At 37.5% G+C, this 22,537-nt stretch overlaps 1 protein-coding gene across 3 annotated transcripts in view; it reads left to right on the top strand.

Moving 5' to 3' along the window:
- Positions 1-13,315, top strand: part of LOC141017658 (DNA (cytosine-5)-methyltransferase 3A-like) — a 63,027-nt gene extending 49,712 nt beyond the window's left edge. The window contains exons 10-23 of one of the 3 annotated variants that reach the window (XM_073492380.1): positions 448-595; positions 2,225-2,368; positions 2,829-2,873; positions 3,729-3,808; positions 5,020-5,132; positions 5,661-5,844; positions 8,711-8,795; positions 8,925-9,070; positions 9,188-9,278; positions 9,424-9,572; positions 10,667-10,752; positions 10,845-10,914; positions 11,527-11,645; positions 12,848-13,315. In XM_073492380.1, coding sequence (XP_073348481.1) covers positions 448-595; positions 2,225-2,368; positions 2,829-2,873; positions 3,729-3,808; positions 5,020-5,132; positions 5,661-5,844; positions 8,711-8,795; positions 8,925-9,070; positions 9,188-9,278; positions 9,424-9,572; positions 10,667-10,752; positions 10,845-10,914; positions 11,527-11,645; positions 12,848-12,989 — 1,602 coding nt within the window. In that variant the 3' untranslated portion in view covers positions 12,990-13,315. The remainder of the gene's footprint in view (positions 1-447; positions 596-2,224; positions 2,369-2,828; positions 2,874-3,728; positions 3,809-5,019; positions 5,133-5,660; positions 5,845-8,710; positions 8,796-8,924; positions 9,071-9,187; positions 9,279-9,423; positions 9,573-10,666; positions 10,753-10,844; positions 10,915-11,526; positions 11,646-12,847) is intronic. The other 2 variants (XM_073492382.1, XM_073492381.1) reach the window with 2 other exon arrangements.
- Positions 13,316-22,537: the final 9,222 nt, after the last annotated feature.

The raw sequence follows: 22,537 nt of genomic DNA, 5'->3' as shown, positions 1-22,537 counted from the left end.
TATTTATTTCTGTTGCTGCTCTCATTGTATTTCTCTCTGGATGAAATCCAACATCTAAAAGACCGAAATATAACTGTGCGAGACTAAAGGTCATATGTTACTCATTCCTTTCTTATGTAACAAGATCGGCAGATTTGCATTGAAACTGGAGGATATTTTGCATTTGTGGAGGTGTTGTTCGCTTCTCTCTTTGCCCACATTTTTATAAGTGGCAACATGTGGGTACGTTAGTGTCAATCTCACATTTTTATGGGTTATACTACAGAACACATGGTCATTTGCTTCTTCTACACCCTTATCATTCAGTCGAACTTCGGTAAAATTATAAACAATCAGTGAAGGATTCGTACACCTAAACCTGCACATAGCTTTTGTTTTCAACATATTTTTTGTGTCCTGTGTATGAGCCACGCTGTGTTTGTGTGTGTGTGTTTATTCTGTGTGTAGGTGGCCAGTGTACGGGCGGGGAGGCCAGTTCCTTCCTGTGATGCGAGCGATGATGCAGACGGGGTAGAGATTCAAACAAGACAGATGATCGAGTGGGCCATGACCGGCTTCCTGCCCAATGGTCCTTCATCACTTGACCCTCCAGAGGGTAAACACACATTTATTAATATGTTATTCATGGGAGTGATCGTTAAAAATACACAATGGACAGAATTTTTAGCTGTATAACTCACTCTGTTGGTTGGTTGGTCAGTGGTCGCTGGTATATCCTTGAAACGTACAAGTTTGCCCAAAGTATGTGATGGCAAAAGTGTTTATACATGTTCTAATTAACCAAACATAGTTGCTGGTGTTATGTATTTCCCTGAAATAATCTTATTTGGGAAGACCAAAGGAAGAAATCTTATCTTACAGGATTTGGATGACTTACCATCAAACACAAAGCCTGTGGCCAGAAATTTAGGCATGATTTTTGATGGTGACCTGACCCTTGAGAAGCAAGTAGAGAGAGTTGCGCAATACTGTTTCCTTCAGATAAAGTCTTTTTTATCTCGTGCTGACTTAGAGAAGTTAATTCATGCCTGACAGGCTAGACTCTACCTGTCTCAGTCAAAAATCAATTTCTGGACTCCAGTTTGTTCAAAACGCTGCAGCTAGAATTTTAAATGGCACTAAATGTAGAGACCATATTACCCCAGTGTTAGCACATCTGCACTGGCTGCCAATAAGTTTTCAAATTGATTTTAAGATTTTATTACTTGCTTCTAAAGCATAGAAAGGGATAGCCACCACCTACAACACTGACCTCTTAAAACTCCTTAAGGTCCTCTTGCTCGACCCTCAGCTGAGGCTCGAGACCAAAGGTGATTACGCCTTCTCAGTTAGGGTGCCTATGCATTGGAATAGCCTGCCTGAGGAAATCAGGCCAGCAAAATCAGTTTCAACTTTGAAATTACTTCTAAAAACTCTAAGGCTTTTATTTGAATAGTTACCCACGCATTGCTGTTTCGTCATGATTCCCTGTATTCCCTTTTATTCCTGTTTTAAATCCTATTTTTATATTTAAAGCTTTGATCTGGTCTTTTTGAATTGAATCTCTTGTTTGTTGGTCTGTTTTAGATTTGTTGCTGCTTTTTGCCATGTATCGAACTTTGTAGACATTGTTTTTGAATAAGTACTATACAAATAATGTTGTTTATTATTATTATAGAGAGAGGGGATAACTGCACAGGCTTTCAGACAATCTTTAAAGGGGTATATGTAGTTTTGGAGAAGAACTCAGAATTTTAAAATATAAAATATTAATAAGGTAGCATTACAAGTGAATAAACAAGCTGTTCTCAGAGAAAAATAAGGTCACCAGAACACTGTTTGAAGCTAGAAAGGTGGCAGGGTCCGCCACATATAAACAAAGTAAAACAGTACGAAACTGTTGTCCTTTTAGGTCAGTTTGTTTATTCAGTTTATTCAGTCATGAAAACAAAGAGAGTTTGTTAATTTAGTTTATTAATGAAAATCTTTCTCTTCTGATTAAAATTTCTTCCACGAAACTACATAGTGCACCTTTAAAGGTGTTGCACTGGTCGCACAAAAATTGACCAAAGAAGTTGTGAAAAGAAGAAAACGTTCTTCTTCTTAGTCTGAAAGTCTACAAAAGCTTTAAGTAGTGACTCCACAGCTTTAAACCAGTCCCAGTGTACTGTATCTCCAAAGTAACCTGACTCATTCTGGATGATACACCCATAACCACTAAAAACAAAGTTAATCATCCCCACAGGCGAGCAGAATCCATATAAGGAAGTGTACCCAGAGATGTGGGCCGAACCTGAGGCGGCGTACACGCCTCCACCTGCCAAGAAGCCACGCAAGAACGCAGCTGAAAAAGCAAAGATCAGAGAGGTGATCGACGAAGGGACAAGAGGTAAACGAGCAAACATACAATTTCAGCTGAAGCTGCCTATTTTCATAATTGAACCTACAACTTCTGTGTGTTTATTTAAAAAAAATTACTGCAAGTGGAGGAGTGAGTGAGTGAGTGAGTGAGTGTTCTCCTCCACTCAGAGGAAAATGTTGAAATAAATACGAGCTTTTAAGTTGGTGAAGAGCTGAGTCACTTTTTGCCCAGCAGCAGACTGACTTATACAGCTGTACAGAGGCCTGATCTTCTCGATAATACATGTTTCTGTCAATGTTGACTTAACTGTGTTATTACAAACAAACACCCAGAATGTTGTATCAGAAATAGACAATTTTTATTTGGAAAACTCCAATTTATTAATTTCCTTTTGTAGGTATCCTCCAAGATACTGACTATATAATTTATACACATTACAAGTACAAAATAGTGTGTTGATATGTTTTGTTTCTATTGTTTGTTCCAGAGAGACTCATACATGAGATCAAAAAGAAGACCAGGAACATAGAAGGTAAAAGTTTCACATTTTTTACCAGCAACATTCTTATATGTAGATTTGAAATGAAGTGATGCTTTCGTTCAATCCTCTTTAAGAGCTGGTTCGTATAATTCCTCTGGCTCACAGAAGTGTTTTATACACTTTGCTTAACCCTTGATAAAGAGTTGACTTTAGCTCATTTTTATCACCTGCCCCTTTCAGCAAGTCGCACTTTAACTGCTGCTGAACAGTGTTAACAATCATGACCTAATAAAACATCCTTCTAAATGGGTTCGAAAGGTGACAAACTGTTAAATTTAAAACCCACATCATTATTTAGGAAAGTATTATCCCTCTGAAGATTACTTTTTGGATTTTCTTAACTTATCTGCTGTTACAATACAAACAGATGTTTTTGATAAAGGAAGTGACTTTGGCTGCGTATTGAAATGTTAGTATACTGTTTATGAGGCTGTTATTACATTATTAGTGTATTTTTTCTTGTTTAAACCAGAAACAAGGTCAATTCAGTTAATTAGGGTAAATATAAAATCAACGACACCTAAATTAAATTGCTTATATCCTAAATTAAGTCTAGCTTTGACTAAAAAAAACTATAAAAAGTGTTTCTGGCATCCAATTCGTCTTCTTATTTACATTCTTGGCATTTAGTTCATTCATTTATGCAGCAAGACCTACAGTTATATTTCACTGGTGGACTGGAGTGAAGGCATCCAAAACAGATTATGAGCTGGAATGTTAATGTAAAGTTATAAATCACACCAACCGGCCAAGTAATTAGTCAGTCTTTGTCATTAAGTCTCACTTGTTGTACCTTTAAATTCCAGCATTAATCTAAGTGTTGAATATAATAATGTGTTTGTTCAGATATCTGCATCTCCTGTGGAAGCCTCAATGTCTCTCTGGAGCATCCTCTCTTCATAGGAGCAATGTGCCAGGGTTGCAAAGTAAGAAACCTCTCAGAGAAACCCGCTGTGGGTTTAACGATAATCTAATGTTGGTATTGTGGATGATGAGAATTTCATGAGGTCATTTTACAAAATTGTGTTCATTCACACAGTTCATTATCAGTTTGGTTATTTTATAATCAGGAAACATTTTCTTCTTAACAGTGAATTTATTAATCAAACACACAATATGTAGATGAATGTAAATACATGTACCAAACACTTTTGCATACAGACTTAGGCCCTGATCACACAGAGACTCGGTCACCAATGGTTTGGTTGCGTTAAAGCGCCTCACCTGTGGAGATGAAATACTGATAATGTGTTAATAATACACATACGATAATATCGTTTGAACAATCCAGTGAAGATGTTCGGCCTTGTGAATCTTTTGTGATGAGTTCATGTGGTTGCCTTTTCAAACTTGAGTACTTGAGTACTTGAGTAGTTGATAGTAATTGTGTTTTTTAGATGTTGCGTGACTATCGTTATCATGAATATGTCTGGCCACGATAATTGTGTAGTGAAAATCTGATATCATGACAGCCCTAATATGTAATTAATGGTAAAGGCAGTGCGACTTTGCACCATGTGCTGAAAGTTGAACATATTTCATTTCATATTTCCCCTAAAAACCACTAGAAAAACGGAGGGAAAGAATGGTTTTGCTGGTGACGCATTTCTAGCGGCGTATCTAATGGAGATCTGCCTCCAAGGTGTCAACTATGAAGATCTCATTATTGTTTTTGTTTTTTGAATTCATGGATTGTTCATTTTGTCTATAAAATATGAAAAAATGGTGAAAATCCTCCAACACAACTTCCCCGGAGCCTGACGAGATGTCTTCAGATCGCTTGATTTGTTCAACAAACAGTCCAAAACTCAAATATATTCAGTTCACACACAGACACAAACAGAGAACAGACTTGAATCCTCACATTTGAGAAGCTGGAAATAGAGAATGTTTGACATTTTAGCTTGATGAATTATTAAACATCAAATTAGTCCAACAAATATCTGTGGAAGTTGCATTTCTCCAATGGGCCAAATACACAAAACGCACTCTCTTTTTCACTCTGTTTTGAAAGCAGTGAAAATATCTTGAACATTGGTTGAATATCAATAATGTCTGAGATGTAACCTGAAAAACAGATTTAATTTTGACAGCCTCCCTCTGTGCCTCCTCCTGATTCTGTCCTGTGCTCTGGCAGAATTCGTTCCTGGAGTGCGCCTACCAGTATGACGATGACGGCTACCAGTCCTACTGCACCATCTGCTGTGGAGGCAGGGAAGTGCTCATGTGCGGCAACAACAACTGCTGTAGGTCAGTACAATACTGTATACAGACACTGGCAAGTTTTGGGGACTGGCAAGCAGGAGTTTCCTTCTTTTTGTGGCCAGGACAAGGTTTTGGATTTCATATCAACAGTAACAATTTACCCATAAATGTCAAATGTGATTTATGGCTCATTTTATTGGTGACTGAGTCAGCCAACTCATGTGGAGCAGATTTATTTATGTGAATATAGAGTTTATTTTGGCACAAAGACTCTGACCTAATCAATGCAAACATGCACCAGCTCAGCACAGCAGATACTGGGAGTCATGCAGTGGTGGAAGAAGAATTCAGGTTTGACCACAGTACCACAGTGTAAAAATACCATGTGTCCAAAAGCTGTCTTAAAGGTCCAGTTTGTAGAATTTAGGGCAATCTGTCAGCATAAATGCAATATAATATTCAGAATTATTCTAATAATTTAAACGTTATTCTTTTCATTAGTTTATAATCACCTGAAACTAAGAATTGTGTTTTAGTTACCTTAAAATGAGACTTGTGTATGTGTGTATGCAGGTGTTTCTGCGTGGAGTGCGTGGATCTGTTGGTAGGAGCTGGCTCGGCGGCGGCGGCCATCAAAGAAGACCCCTGGAACTGCTACATGTGCGGCCCCCGGAACACCTACGGGTTGCTGCGGCGACGGGACGACTGGCCCTGCAGACTACAGCACTTCTTCGCCAACAACCATGAACAAGAATTTGTAAGTGTTTCCATTTGTTTCTTTTCTGTTCTTCATACATAAAACAGAATTAATAATGGTCATGATTATAAAAGTAATAGTTGTGTTGTATTACAGAGCGATTTCATCCCAGACTTGTTCCTCCACCAGTTCATTCCCTTAAAGGGGCACTATGTAGTTTTGGAGAAGAAATTCAAACTCAGAATTTTAATATTTAGGTATAATATAGGTAGCATTATTGTAATGCTCAGAATAATCTTTTTTTTTTCCATAACTGAATAAACAAGCTGTTCTCAGAGGAAAATAAGGTCCCCAGAACACTGTTTGAAGCTAGATAGAAACAAAGTAAAACAGTATGAACAGTGTTCACCTTTAAGAACAACACAATTTCACACATCACAATTTATGTTTGTTTATTCAGTTTATTCAGTCACGAAAACAAAGAGAGTTTGTTAATTTAGTTTGTTTAGGCATAAAAAAAAAAAATGAGTCAGTGTTCTTCTGATTAAGATTTCTTCCTCAAAACGACATAGTGCACATTTAAACCACTAAAATACTGCCTTACCTGACTTGTTATCAGAATTGATGCCGACAAAAAACTTTTTTAACACATGTGGACAGTAACTAACCATGACAACTTAATACCACATTACAAACTACATTTCAGCAAAAAATGTATATGGAGTATGTGAATTAATTTAAGTTTTTTAACATCAACTAAACATTTATTTCCTCCGCCATGTTTCTTCGCACAGTATATGACGTCAAAGTCAGTTGGTCGTGTAGCTACATTTTCGCCGACTTTAGGGGACATCTGTGTAAATTTCATCAGTTATAACTCATTTTCGGATTTTTCCGGCACCACATGCACTGTTATAACATTTTTTAGTGTTTAAAAAGACACACAGGTAGAGAGAGGGAATTCCAGTGGTGGAAGAAGTATTCAGATCTTTTGTATAAATTATGTAAAAGTAGCAATACTGCATTGTAAACTTACTCTTTCTCAAGTAAAAGTACAGAAGCATCAAAATACTGTCTATAAATGTACCAACAGTAAAATTGTCTGACTTTTGACTGTCAAAATTCCTCTTGATTTGGATTGATTGCAGAAAAATCAGATCACCTGTTGTACAGGGAGTGGAGGCTGGCTCCTAATTAATGAGTGAGAGCAGTTTGGGGCATTCCCATTTTAGCCAATCAGAGTTTAATGACGCCCTTATGTGAATGCTTAAGAGAGGTGGGCAATCACACATCAAGCTCATTCTGAAACACTGCTGACCTCATCCAAACAGACTGTCAACCAGAAACTGTAGTTCATGTATGCTTGTTTGGATTTCTTTCATGTCTTTTTCTTTCCGGTTGAGGGAAGTTTTGAGAATTCTGCAGCCTCGTAGAGTCATTTTTAAAGGTCAATGTTCAGCTAGGCTTCCTGCATCAGGGACATGCATAGTGCTATTTGTGCCAGAGAATGGCTGGTGTCACAACAGCCTGGGACATTGAGGTTTCTTTCAATCTCACTGAACCCCTCCACACCCAGGCCCCTTTATACACCTTACGTTTTTTTTCCATTTCATTTCATTGTGAAAACTTTTGCATTTTTCCCTGAAGAGGCATTTTTTCATTATTATTTTTTATATAGCACCTTTTAAAACAGAGTCTACAAAGTGCTTTGCCAAACAAGCAATAGCAGGAAACTCAGGAAGGCAATATTACAGAATAAACAGTCAACAGTGAAGCCAAACACAAGGAAGCCAAGTCTTAGCCAAGTTAAAACAATAAGGCAGAACAGAAAATGTAAAAACACAAAATGACAATATGAGTCAAAAACAGGCAAAATCACAGAAACAGAATGAGCAATGCAAAAAGAGAGACAAATAATAAAATCGATAAAGGGCGATATAAAGCATCACTTCAGGGGAAGTAAGAACAGATAAAAAGATTATGGGCAGTAAAAAGAAAAAAGGACAATAAATAAAAAAAAAAATAAACAAATAAAAGTAGTAGGACAGAAGAAAAAAACAGATAAATAGACAGAGCAGTAAATGGAGTAAAAAGATAGAAAGATGATATATATTTCCATGTGGTTTGGAACAGGTTCTCTGGCATTTTCCCACCAGTACCGCCACAAAAGTACGCATTATGCAGAATGGCCCATTTCAGAATCATATATATAATATTACTGGATTATAATTAGTTCAGCATTAATGTGTTCATCATTTAAATGTTGCAGAGGGTAAAAGTGGAGCATATTTCAGTTAATTTATATACTGCTGGGTAGACCTTTTTGTAATATCGGCTAATTTATTAGTTGATTTAAGAATCTATTAACTTAAGCTGTCAAATAAATCAAGTGAAGTAAAGTGTCCAATATTTGCATCTAAATGTAGCAAAGTAGACTTATAAAGTAGCATAACATTTACATATTCAAGTGAAATATTGATTAAACACTTGAGAATAAACTCCTACTCCTGCTCCTTCTACAACTATCCATGACATCAACACTGATCGTTGTAACAGCTATCCGAACTCAATCATTCCACCTCAGTCCAGACGACACACTGTAAGTCAATTAGGTGCAGTAAATTTGATATGTTGACCGTCTAATATCAAATTCTAACCCTGCTAGAAAAATTCATCACAGTTAAACATCAGTGCCTGGTGTTCAGTGGGACTTCTGCTCCGGGGCTTGTCACATTTAAATGATCCATGAAGCTAAAACACATCAAAACAGACCACGTTCACATTCAATTATTGATGCTTTTAAGCCAGAATCACCAGAAACACCAGCTCATCGTTGTAAATGAAGCTGGTGGCTTATGTGCTGCTGTTCCATCTGCGCTCTCTCATGTTCTCATCAATGTCTCTTCTTCTTTTAACTATCTTTTAGGAGCCAGCCAAGTTGTATACTCCAGTGGCAGCAGAGAAGAGGAAACCTATCAGAGTTCTCTCCCTGTTTGACGGCATTGCCACAGGTACACAGTTGATCCAGTATTTTGTTCTCAACACTTATTTGATGGATTGGCGTGAAGGTTTACACAGACATTTAGGCCACCACTACAACACAGCTCTAATGACAAATAATAATGTGTTCATGCACTCAGGTCTGTTGGTGCTGAAGGATTTGGGCATCCAGGTCGACAAGTACGTGGCCTCAGAGGTGTGTGAAGACTCCATCACTGTCGGTATGGTTCGACACCACGGCCGCATCATGTACGTGGGCGATGTTCGCAACGTAACACACAAACATGTAAGTACCATTCCTCTTTGCAAAATAATTGTATTTGTTTCTTATTTCTTCACTAAACTGCTCTTTAACTCGTCCTCCTGGTGCTTAAGTTAACTCTCACTGTGTTGTGACTGTTAGATCGAAGAGTGGGGGCCATTTGACCTGGTGATAGGAGGAAGTCCCTGCAACGACCTCTCCATAGTCAACCCTGCAAGAAAAGGCCTTTACGGTAAAAAGCTATAAAATGACTGAATGAATTAAAACAAAATAAATAACCAGAAGGGAACAAGTACAATTTGAAATACATTCCTTTTAATGTTAAAGATCAAAAATGCTGAGAGTCACTGACGATTGTCTCATCTCTCCTCCCGCAGAGGGAACCGGCCGGTTGTTTTTCGAGTTTTACCGCCTGCTGCACGAGGCTCGACCGAAGCCGGGCGACGATCGGCCGTTCTTCTGGCTGTTTGAGAATGTGGTCGCTATGGGAGTCAGCGACAAACGGGACATCTCCCGCTTTCTAGAGGTATCATGAACACACCGGCTAAATTTAGTTCCAAAACACATAGACATGAATACAGATTCCATTAATTTACATACATTTACCCAGTGAGGGAGGACTGAAGCAGGAGAAGATTTAATGTTGTGTCAGGAAAGATTAACCTCCCACTTTATAATACATTTTGACTATACAGTAGATTGATTGCTTTACATACTTGAGATGCTCTCTACAGCAACCTAATTAGTACAGACAGCAAACGAAACAGATAACAAGAGCACTTGAGTATAATGTATTTTAGGGCTGTTCGGCCGCATTTAAGCTGCATTTAAACGTTGACATTCAAATGCTAAATCAACATTTGAATGCTGTGCAGGTCTTTTGTTAGTTGCAGAATTAACAATACTGTTTGTAGGATTAGATTGGTGGCTGGCTGCGTAGGATTGTTCCTGACTCATGTGATTCAAACATTTCCAACTACACTGAGTAGTAAAACCCAGAATTAAAAATTGATTGAATAAAGATCCAAAATGTACAACATTAAGCTAATGTAATCAACTTTGATCCATATTTATTGGTGTTTAGCCTTTCAAAGTAAACTTTTTCACCGCAGTCAAATAGCTTTGCTGATGCTCTGCTTGCCACACACAAAGGGAGACACACACCTGTATTAACAGGTTGGCCAAGCAGAAATTCAACAGCACCATAAATAACATTTTACCACAATAACTAATCTATTTCTGCTTCAACGCTATTTTAATAAATTACTTCAGTTGTTACAAACCAAAAGAAATGAGTAACCTAATTCAAATTCAGGATTGTGTTTGAGTATTTTTGGTTGATGTCATAACATTTGATGACCTACAATGGAAGCTTCGAATGTTAAATGAAATGACAATCAGTACAGCCCCGATGTATTTTACACTTTGATTCAGTTAATTATCAGGTTAGATGTTGTTCGCTTGTGCTGACTGACTAAAAACATCTTGACAAACTTGCAGGGTTTTACATCAGTAAGATAAAGTATGATTTACACAGACCTACGGTACAGTATGAGTCTCTTTTTCAGATAGATGTTCATATTAAGTGAAACAGGAAGTGACCCTGCTGTTCCTCTTCAGTGTAACCCAGTGATGATCGATGCCAAGGAGGTCTCTGCTGCCCACCGCGCTCGTTATTTCTGGGGAAACCTGCCAGGCATGTCCAGGTGAAACAAACACACAAACACCATAGTAACAATCAGCTCACTCTCGTTTACGTCATTATTCTAACTTTTTTACCACCTTTTATTTATTACAGACCTTTAACTCCCATGACGAATGACAAACTTGACCTACAAGAGTGCCTTGAGCACGGACGTACAGCCAAGGTATCCCCCCCTGTGAGTGCGTGTATGTTTGTGTATGTCTGTGCTTATTATCATGTGGTATCTAACTTCATGATTAGTGGTGAGGGTTGGACACAAGTTTGGAAAGTAAAGACAAATGTGGAAAGAATTTAATGTTACTTTCTACAGTATGTGATGGATAAAAAAACTGACTTTTTGAAGTTTGGAAAATGGCCAATGATCACTGTCAGTGGTGTCAAATAATGAATGGATGAGCATGCAGCACCTAAACGTTAATGTCTGGTTAATGTATGTCAATTGAAAAATAGGAAGTCTAAACTATGTAATTCTCCTTTGAGTATAGATTTACACTATAACAGAGGCATTTCCTTCTAATTCTGCAGAAATATACTGTCTTTAACATCCATTTTCACTGCATTTTCCTGCATCTACTGTTAAACTTTTGCTCTACAAACAAGAGAAAAAGTCAGTCAACCCTTTAAACGATGACTCTAGTCTTACTGCAATTGTATCATAGAAAGCTGCTGTACAAAAGGAGGCTAGCTGTAGGATTAAATAAGGATTTGTGTGTGTGTGTCTGTCTGTGTTTGTGTGTTTTTTGTGTGTGTGATTGGTTCTGGATGTTAATTCCAGTTTGAGAAGTTGCGTACGATAACGACACGCTCCAACTCTGTGAAGCAGGGGAAAGACGAGCATTTCCCCGTCTTCATGGACAACAAGGAGGACATCCTCTGGTGTACCGAGATGGAAAGGTACAGTGGTGTGTGTTTGTGTGTGTGTGTGTGTGTGTATTTCTTCTCTTGTGTGTATCCCTCTAATTTGACTTTGTGTGCATGTTCACAAATGAAACTGATGAATATGAGAGTATTTCTGGCTTGTTTTGTGAAGTTTATTTGTGTTTCTAATCTACCACAGCTACTTTGTTTGCATGACATTGTAGTACTTAATTATGTCTGTTAATTAGGTGACAATTTGTTATATGTATATATATGTGTATATGTTTTTTCCAGTGTGTTCTTCCTCTGTGTGTGCCACCTCAGTCCCTTTACAGACCCTTCATTTATGAAGCAACTGATAAAACACCTCTTTAAGACATCAGAAAATAGTGAGGAATTCCTGTCACAATTCTGCATCCAAAATGATGTCTTCAGATTGCTTTTTGAAGACATCCTAAAAATACCAAAAATATTTACAAAACATTTACAACGATACGACAGAGTAAACGCAGTGAATCCTCATATTTGAAAGTATTTGACATTTTTGCTTGAAAAATAAATGATTGATCGATTATTATAACTACAGGTAGACCAATTATCAGTGCTGGACAATTATTGGGTTGATATTCAGCATTTTCTATTTATCGTTAAACTAATGTTCTGCCCTTAACAAGACCTGACTGGTAACATGTCACAATAAATAGACTATAAACACTGAATAACCTGAATCTGCAGAGTAACTAGTAACTAAATTTATCAAATAAATATAGTGGAGAGGAAGAATAAAGCAGCAGAAAATGGAAATACTCAAGTAAAGTACCTCAAAATTGTACTTAAGAAAACAGTACTTGAGTAAATTGTACTTAGGTGTATTACATTACTTGTTCGAAATTTTTGGCGCAGAGATTTTAATTTTTACTGCAATGAGTATTGGTGCAAAATATTGTTTTTTAGTCTCCCTGATGTCTAATAATCAGTATCGGCCCTGAAAAAGCCACACTGGTCAACCCCTAATTATAACCGTATAACACAGTCTGCTGTTGATTAATTGACTAGTTGTTTTGTACATCACAGTCCTGTCTACTCTTTCCCTTTATTTGTTCAGCTATTACATCTACTCCTGTGTGAGTGCAATGAAGAAGCAGAGTCAGATTCCCTGTCTGTGTACACATATTTGGTCAATAAAGCCGGTTCTGATTGTGATTCTAAATACTGATAATTGTCCTGTGTGTCTCCAGGGTGTTTGGTTTCCCTGTCCACTACACCGACGTGTCCAACATGAGTCGTCTGGCCAGGCAAAGGCTGCTTGGACGTTCCTGGAGCGTCCCCGTCATCAGGCACCTCTTCGCCCCGCTCAAGGAGTACTTCGCCTGCAACTAGTCACACACACCGCCAACTCTCTCTCTCTGTCTCACACACACATATTCGCACATTACAACAGTATACAGCGGGTACATGAAGGTTGGATGACACAGATGACCGGACATACACACATAAACACACACACGCTGTAAAGGACTGCTTCCCTAGATCCCGTGTAGACCACTGGCTGACCTTAGTCCCCTGGTGCTACCTTGCTGATTTACACACACACACACACACACACACACATACACACACACATACACACACACACACACAACCACACACACTGGTGCAGGGTCTCTGTACTGTATTTGTTCACACACAAACTTCCTGTCCGACCTTGAAACTGGTGTCTTCTGGCTTTACTGTGTCATAGCAGCTGGAGTTCCAAACCTCCAGGGGGTGCAAAACTGACAAAGATACCCGGGCTTTCTGTTTTTAACAACTCTGAATACATCAACACACCAACGAATCCCTCTAACACCTAACTGTATTCATGCATAGTGACAGTGGTGTATTACAGTGCAATGAACACAAATATACAAACACACACACACATACACACACACACACACACCAGTTAACGCTCACGGTGCTGGTCAGGCAGTCCAAATGGTGCCACTTTAATACAACACTTTTAAAGTTTTTGGTGCTCTCTGAGACTGAATGGTCTCTGGTTGTTTCAGTCGCTACAGTTTTGTGTCCCTAAAAGAGTCAAACCAAATGCTTACAGACGGATGGAGGCAACACCAGGTAAGATAGGTGAATTCTTAAGACCTATTTTCTTTGTCAGATATAGCGATAGTGTGCAAAGGGAGCGTCCAAAAGGAAACACAAGGCAACAAGATTCAGACAGAGTCACATGAAGAGATTTTTAATGTGACTACAATTAAATCACATTGTTAAAGCTGCTTTGGAGGTACAAGTGGTTTTAGTTGTTGAGTTGAAACTCAGTGGGCTGAAAAAATAACACCAACAAAAGGTTGTTATTTATCTGCCACTGATGAAGATGACTTTTGGCTGAAATGTGGCGTGTAAAGAACTGATGAATGAAACCTCTTAAACTCAAACTCAACATAGGTTTCTGATTTTTTTTCTTATTTTTTTTTTTGTTTTCTTTGCTACTTCTTTCTTTCTTCTTCTTTCACAACAGCATTTTTAATAATTTACATGCTAAAACCAGAATGATATCCCATTTATTTCTCCATAGGCAGACTGTAATCACAAGTCTTCAAAAAACATTTAGTTCAATCTTAATGTAAACATTTACATTTTTAATGATGCACCAGGTAGAGGAGGGTCCCAATTTTAACATTTTTCCCTCTAAGTCTCTCTCCAAGCTAGTTTGGTAGTGTAACCAAAAATTGGAATCAAATCGATTCAGGAAATCAGTGGCGATACCCAACTGTAGTTGTCAGCGATGGCTGCAATATGAAAAACAGAAATAAAAGAGTGAATTTTTAGGAATGAAGAAGTCCGTGGTTATATTTCTCCTTCATTTATATACGTCATTCTGCATCTGCGTAGTGCCTATTTGTATCCGGGTTGATTATTTTGAAGTGTTGTCAGTTACTGTCACTTCTGGATTACTTTAAAATCAAACGATTACACTAAAAAAATGGACAGAACTACAGAAATCTTAGTTCCACGAATAATAAAACATCTCAAACCATTTTCAAGGCACATAAAATGCATTTTACGTAGTTAGTATTTAAATTTGGTCAAATCAAATTAGCATTATTCTACAACATGAGGGATGCCGTTAAAAAAATAGCCATATTTTAAAGACATTATCAAAAAGTAACCAAGCAATCCTTGACGATGTAACTATAATCTAATAATATAATTGATTTTAAAATCTTTTAAAACAAGACTAATTTGTCAGAAGAAATAAGAGACAAGGCCTCTTTTTGCATGTTTTTAGTAAAGTCAGCGGACAAGATCATAATGAAAAGCCTCGCAGCAGTTTACATCTTCAGTGTTTAAAGCTCCCTCTAGTGGGCAAACAAACCAGAATACAGACACTGTATTACAAGGAAACACTCATGTTAGGGTAGAACAATCCTTTGTGTTCCACTAAGCTAGTTTTAGCTGTCACTGGATTTGAAAAAAATGATAAATTCCTAAATATATATGAAAATATAGAAAGTCACTGCATGTCTCCACATTGTCAGGGACTACATCCACTTTTAGGTTTCCAGACAACAATCCTTTTGTGTGCTTTTTAAAAAACGTATACTGTTTGGATTATTTCCTGGTGGCTTTTGCAATATTTTAGACAATGATTGTACAATAAGTTTAGCTAATGCTTTGGTGAATATGCTGTGATATACTGTACACTAGTAGCATTTTAAGAATGGATTTATTTCCTCATGCAATACTCACTTAATAACATTCGTAAAAGTGCTCTTGTATTGCATGGATTACTGTAAACTGTTGCTCAAATGACTGTGATGTTCATCGTAATGATGCAAAAGTGGAATTGTATTGTCTGTCACTTGAATAATTATAGATAGATGTCATATACTGTACCAAAAATTGGCCTCCTTAGTGGAATCATTTCATTAAGCTGGCAGTGAACAGCAACACTATTTTAAGCCTCCAGTGGTCACTATGTTGGTGTACTTTACAACAGGTGTACTGTGACATGATGATATGATGTCATCTTTCTATGTAGCTTGGTAACTTTGGTGTGGCTTAGTTTGTTTGTACCCATCATGAGAGCAGCTTTCATTGTGTGGGATGTATCATGCTCTGTCTCTAAAGCTAAGGCAGTGAGTGACCCTCTAAGACCTTCCAATTTTTGTTATAGTTTGAGTTTTTCTTTATATTTACAGCAAAAATAAAGTTAATCCACTGGGTCGTGACATCCTCAGATGGGATTAGATGAAGACCTTTGTGTCAATTCTTGCAGCCAACAACAGAGCAGCTCCCATGTTTAGCTCTTAGCTTTGTACCGGCCCTCGTCTTGTTAACATATGCTGTGGTTCCACGCTTTCAAATGCTGAAACGCTGTGGTCCTTCGTTAAAACTGTGCAGCTAACAACAGAGCAGCTGACATAATGCTAGCACTAGTGGTCCATTGTACAGGTAGTTTCAAAGCCATTGCTGGAAATACTCAGACTGGGGGCAGTATTATTCAAATGAGGCCATAATCTGAACGAGTCCCACAAAAAACCTGACTGGAATGTTTTATTTCACAATTGGGGAGTTGGTAGATATCCAAATGTTTGTGCACAAGCACTGAAAAGTGAGTTTTTCATAATATGCCCCCTGTAAAGGGTTGAAGATTGCAACTTAATGTTATATTATCAAATACATACCCTTTATTTTATTGGTTTTGTTTTGGGAAAAAAAAATCAGTCTACTGTAATGCAGCCTTTAAAACCAGGAAAAGATAACACTTATGTCACATCGCCATTTAACGATTTCCAAAATCAAGGACGATATTCAGTCTCATATCATGATAATAACGATATAATATTGTTGCACACTAACATCAAATTTTAATTCCTCCAGTGAGATTATTTGTACCTCCAGAGCAGCACTGCCTCTGAGAAACATGAAACTAAAACACCAGTGGACTCATGAGGAGTTCAGTGTCTTGTTCACAGCAGCATGTAAAGTGAAAGAAAGTCAGTCGGGGGATATTAAACCTGATCCCTTCCAGATAATACACAGCTTCTCTTGTGTGTCAGCTCCAATGTTGCCATTTCTCATCTGGTGAAAAAGTCCACCAGCCGTTACAACTTGCAGTTAACGCTCCTACTTTGCTCCATAGGGATCCAAAATGTCCACAAGTTACTGCAGTGACATCCACTGAAACCAGACCTTTAATCTATAGACACTATGCTGGTTTATACTTCCTACGACTGAAACAGATCGCCCTGTATAAATAACGATACTACCGATTGTACCTCCTGTCTTGGGTGCTTCTTCTGCCTTTCGCCCAATGCATGCTGGGATCAACTCAGCTGCGCTGTGACCTTGAATAATAACTTTAAGCAAGTAAATTCAAATAAAAATGTTACCAAAACGATCATACACACAGACAGTTTGTGTGAACGTCCCAACAGACTGATGTTTTATTTAGACAGGGCTGTCTTTTGAGAAAACACCTCGTTCAGTCTGGTGCTTTTGGTCCTCAGACGACCAACTTTTTCCAGGAAGCCTTCCGATCCTCTGACCTTCCTCAGATACCAGCGAACAACTGGACACATGCAGTCTATACAGACACACATAGTGCACAAACAGCAACAAAAAAACCAACAATAAACCAGCAGGTTCAAAGTTTTTTCCATCATGTTTACTCTCCGTTTATACAACCAACCTTCAGGTGCTTTTTAAACTCTGCTCTTTTTTACAGTGCTCTTGCAGGTTACAAACACACACACAGACACACAACACAGTGCTTCTTTGAACTCCTTTCGCTACAAACATCAACACACACACATGTGCATACACACTGTGTTTTTGCCGGCCGCCTGTTGCCATCAGGCCTCCCACGGCGCTGCTGGGTGTGACATCATCACCCTGCGTCGTTTGGTGCTCCCAAACCCCCCCACCCCACTCCCCCGACCCCCAGGTGCTGCATGTCAGTCAGTCAGTGTAATCTCCGATTCCATGTTAGATTAGGGAGTAATGATCATAATAATAATGGTAATAATAATTACAATAATAATCTGTTATTGTGTGTGTGTACTGTTCCAGGTTGGTGCTCAGTTCAGTTCAGTCTCAGCCTAGAGAGGAGAGAGAGAGGCTAGAGAAAGCATATATTACAGTTAGTATAGTGACTTGTTCTATTGTACCCAAGGATGCCAGAAGAAATTGTTAAGACGACGAGCTAAAGGACACTTTCAAACAAGAGCGGGTTGACATAACACCAAGTGCAGAGTTGTAAAAGAGGAGGAAGAGACAGGGTGAAGTCATGACCAGCAAAATCCAAACTTTCCAGTGGCTCCCAAAGTTTTGATCAGGACCTCCTGACCACAAGATCATCAAGACCAAGAAAATAGAAAAGTCTGCAACACAAAATTAAACTTGAAATATTAAGACTGTTTTATGTAAAGCTCCTGGTGGTAAGATAGTAATACTTTGGGATTGTAGGTCGGGTTGGCCACCATCCAAAAGCGTCAGTATTTGACGAGTTGGGAATGAGACTCGAAAATTAACTTTCTTACCAACAGAAACTTTAAGGTTGTAAGTAACGATTATTTTCTTCAACTGATTGTTTTCTTGGTTAATTGTTTAGTCTAAAAAACTGGCAAACAGTGAAAAATACCTGTTTAAGTCAAAAGTCAGTCCAAAACTCAAATATTTTTAGTTTACTGTCACAGAAGACTGAAACCCAAAAGATTCTCACGTTTGAGAAGCTGGAACCAGAAATTTTACAGCAATCCGTCATCAAATTTGTTTTTGCATTTTCTGTCATCGACAAACCAATTGATTGACACATTGTTTATGTTTCAGCTTCACCCCTCCCCTCTTCAAAAAATCATGTAAATTAAACAATCTGAGAAGGAAAAGTTTCAGTTAAAATGTTTGGTTTCTTTCCTTCATTTGCATGTTAAAATAAAACAATATACTATATATAAAGTTGTGACAATGATTGTTACATAACTGTGAGTGTTCACAAGGAGATTAAAGGGCCGAAGAAACAAATCTGTCACGGAAAATTGTTCAGCGGCTTTTTTGTTTTGGTGAATATTAGATAATCTGACCTCGTTGTGGCCTTGAAATCCTCTAAAGGAGAAAATAACAACCAGCAAAAATCACTCTTTGGTTGCACAAATGGCATCAGCAGTAAAGCATTTCTTTACTTTAAGAAATCATAAGCCAAAAAGGCCACTGTTGTTATGTAATAGATACAAAAAATGTGAGATTTAAAGGTCCAGTGTGTAGGATTTGGGAGGATTGGGAGGACAGAAATACTCATAAAGCTCCTAGATGACATGGATTTTAGATTTCATATATGTGATATATTAGATCTTAGTTTAGATAATTGTTAATTTCTTAAAAATTAACAGCGTTATTAGTCTATTGTAAATTCTTTGATCTATTTACAACTGATGTTTAATTGTCACAGCAAATATAATTCAGTGTTTTTAATGACATTTTAATGACAAAGGGGGCAGTCTGAAACCACGCCACTAAATCCTACACACTGGACCTTTAAGTATATTTAAAATATGTTCTGTTGGACTTAAAAGATCTTTGTGAGATGTTTGGTAAGATGAAGATCAGATGACTGAAAACAATAATATCAAACATCTGTAAGAAGTTGAATCTCTTGAAATAATAAGTTTGACAACTGACTTAATTTTAAAGGCTCAAAAGCCAAAAACATTGGAAACCACTGGTCAGGAGGTCATGTGGTTGTTGTCGAGCAGTGTTATTTCAACACGTCTCTGTTTGAGAGTGCAGTGGGACATAAGCGAGAGGAATGGGTTTGACGTTTTGAAATGACGGGTGACACGGTGATGATGTTTCTGTTCGCCTATCGACAGCTTTCAGTCTGAGTGACGCGTTGTGTTCAACACTGACACACTTATTAACATATACACACAAAACACTGCTATTATTAACACAGAGCGGACGACGCTCAGACGCAGAGACACAAACACACACACAAACACCTACAAATACAATGCTGTGGCGCATTCAGACACTCATCTCATGGACTAAATGAAAGATGAGCTTTTAGGAAAAGGAGGACCTAGTGGTGTTTCAAAAGGTGCTAAAATTTTATCTGAAAATAAGAAAAATATATTGTTAGGAGTATAAATCGAGTTTGTCTTTACAATGACTGTATTTAAGTTTGTCGTAGTAATGAAAAGGCACTATTATTATTTTACTCTTGTATGAATATGAACTAATTAAAAAGGCATTTTAACTTTGTACTTGAACAATGTAAGAAATGAAACGTGAATAAAAAAGACTGTTTCTTGTGATCTTCTGTGTTATCTTCCTTTATGTTTAAGGGTGTGACTGCTCAGATATAAGACAACATTCTAATTTATTTTTTAACAGCTTATTTAAAGGTGGGAAAAGCGACAGTTGATTGTTGAGGATCATTCCCAGGTCGTCAAATACTGACATTTTCGTGTCCTTTTTTTGCTTCTAGTGATATTAATGTACCCTGCGATTTAATGTCCAATATTTGCAAGGGAAGAGACTGAAATTTATCTAAAGTTCTCCTCAGACCGTATGAGATGTACAACCATTACATTCTCCATAACAGTCTGGTTTTTGCTTTGGGTTTCCCTCATTGTCGAATACTGACACTTTGGGTTGGTGGGTTGGGCTAGGTCAGTATTTGATGACCTAGGAATGAGACTCAACAATCAACTGTCTTACATATTGCACTTTTAACTGTTTCTCCCCTGTCTGTTGATGTCAGCAAAAATTAGCTGACATCGCAACGCAATAACACTCAGCAATTTTCCTCGGCTGTTGTTAGTGTGTCTGCAGAACAGATCAAACTCTTGCAAGTGACAGTTTGTCGACTTGTGAGAGTTTGTCAAGGACAGCAGGAGCCTGCCGACAACACCAAAAACTGGCTATTTTTACACAACTAAAACATTGATTTAGAAGTCAAAATTGTTACTCCCTTAATGTCAGTATATGTCTGTTGTCTTTAAAGTTATGACGTGTGTTTAAAGAAGGTAAATGCCTAGTGTTTTCAGTGTCTTGAAGAATAGAATGGATTGAAATATGTTAAAAACTTTATACCACAAATTCATCCTTTACTTTAGGAGCTGGAATGTCTGGAGTTGCTGCATTTCTCACAAAACAGACGATCCATAAGTACAGTACAGGTACTATACATATAATGTTTTACTCAGCTACCAGGGTGTTAAAGGCTATAATCATGTGTTCCTAGGTGTCAGTGAGCCCTAACATCCTTATGATGGATTAAGTCTGGGTATAAATGTCCATCATTAATTATTTCAAGGTCTAAAAAAAATGTGATTTAAATGTCTGCAATAGTTATAATGTCTCATCGTGAAGGGCTTATTGTCTATTGCAAGTTCCCTACAAGGTAATAGTTTGCGTACAAAGACACAAATTATTTATCATGTATCATACTCATGAATAATATTCAGTAAGTCATCAGACCTCGATCTAATGCTGGTCCAGAAATGCTGTGAATTTTCATCTGCAGAGAGTAAATTATTCACTTATTGACACCTGTAATAAGCTGTTGTTCACGCTGCTCTCACCTCCTTAATCCCACCAGCACCAGCCACCGATGCTGCCAAGGAGTAGCACACTGTCTCCATACTGTGGTCCTTCAAACCCCATATTGTCGCCTTCAAGTGCTGCTTGTAAGCCCCTCTGAGTGGCAGTGCAGCATTCAAGTGCTCGGGGGTTAGGAATAATACCAAACTGGAGGTTTGAGGATTTGTCTTTCATCTCAGAGATCAGTGAGTGCAGTTTTTATGCTGTGATGCTGCGGCAGAGCAAAATTGAGTAGATGTGGGGGCGTAGGCTGATTGATGTTTTCATCAGTTTGCATCTTGGAAGATTAAATATCAGTGAGAAATTCATTGTTTTCTGCTGTTTTGTGCAGGGTTAGTGGAGGGTGTATTCAACTAATTTTAGCCACCTGGCTTGAAATTCGTTTTTTTTTTTTTTTTTTTTAACCCATTAAGTGACAGAGTTTCATATTTATTTGATTAAGTTTAAAGAAAGCATTGTTGTTTTCTAAGAAAACTTGGGCAGTGGTATAGCTGGACAATATGTATTGATATATTTTTTATGAAATTCTGTTGTCTAATTATGAGATAATATTGGCACCCTTTAGGAAATTTACATGTAGCAGCACAAGAGGCAAACAAAAAGGTTAAAAAAAAAACGGATTAAATAAAAAGTATAAAAGAATAAAAAGCTATATACATCGTGTAGATGTTAGCGCAGCACAAGGGCTGATAAAGGAGATTAGAAAGACAGAAAAGGAGCTATTTTAATAAAATAATTCTAATAAAATATTTAAAATGGATAAAGAAAAAGCTATATACACTGTATACATGACTAGATCTTACACTATATATATTAATGCAAATATAGTATACATGTACAGAACTAATGAGTCAAGAAGTGAGATTTTAAATGAGGTCTTAATGATGTAAAGAATAATGTATTCATAGTTGTCAATGTCACCACAGGGTCCATGACTAGCTATTCTGAATTATTATATATGAATAAGAATATCTTAATAATTGTGTAATGGACAACTTGATCTGCTGAAGATGGTTGTATAATATGATAGATAGCTATAAGACAGCTACAAATAGACTTTATGTTGAGATCAGTCCACCATTGTCCAAAATTATGATTAAACTTTCAATATCAACATTTTTATTACAATAATACATAGTTTCTCCGTAGATACAGAAATTATCTATGATGACTTGGGTTTATAGTTTACATTCACATTAACCTATAACTTGCTGATTCAATTGAAAAATAAAAAATATTAAAAACATCCACAATTTGTCAAATCAGCTCAACTGGTACTAACCGCATTATTTCCGACAGCCTTTGAAGGCAACATATGTCTC

This window comes from Pagrus major, chromosome 22 (genome assembly GCF_040436345.1).
Source record: "Pagrus major chromosome 22, Pma_NU_1.0".
Lineage (NCBI taxonomy): Eukaryota > Metazoa > Chordata > Actinopteri > Spariformes > Sparidae > Pagrus > Pagrus major.
This window is presented reverse-complemented; position numbering and strand designations above follow the sequence as displayed.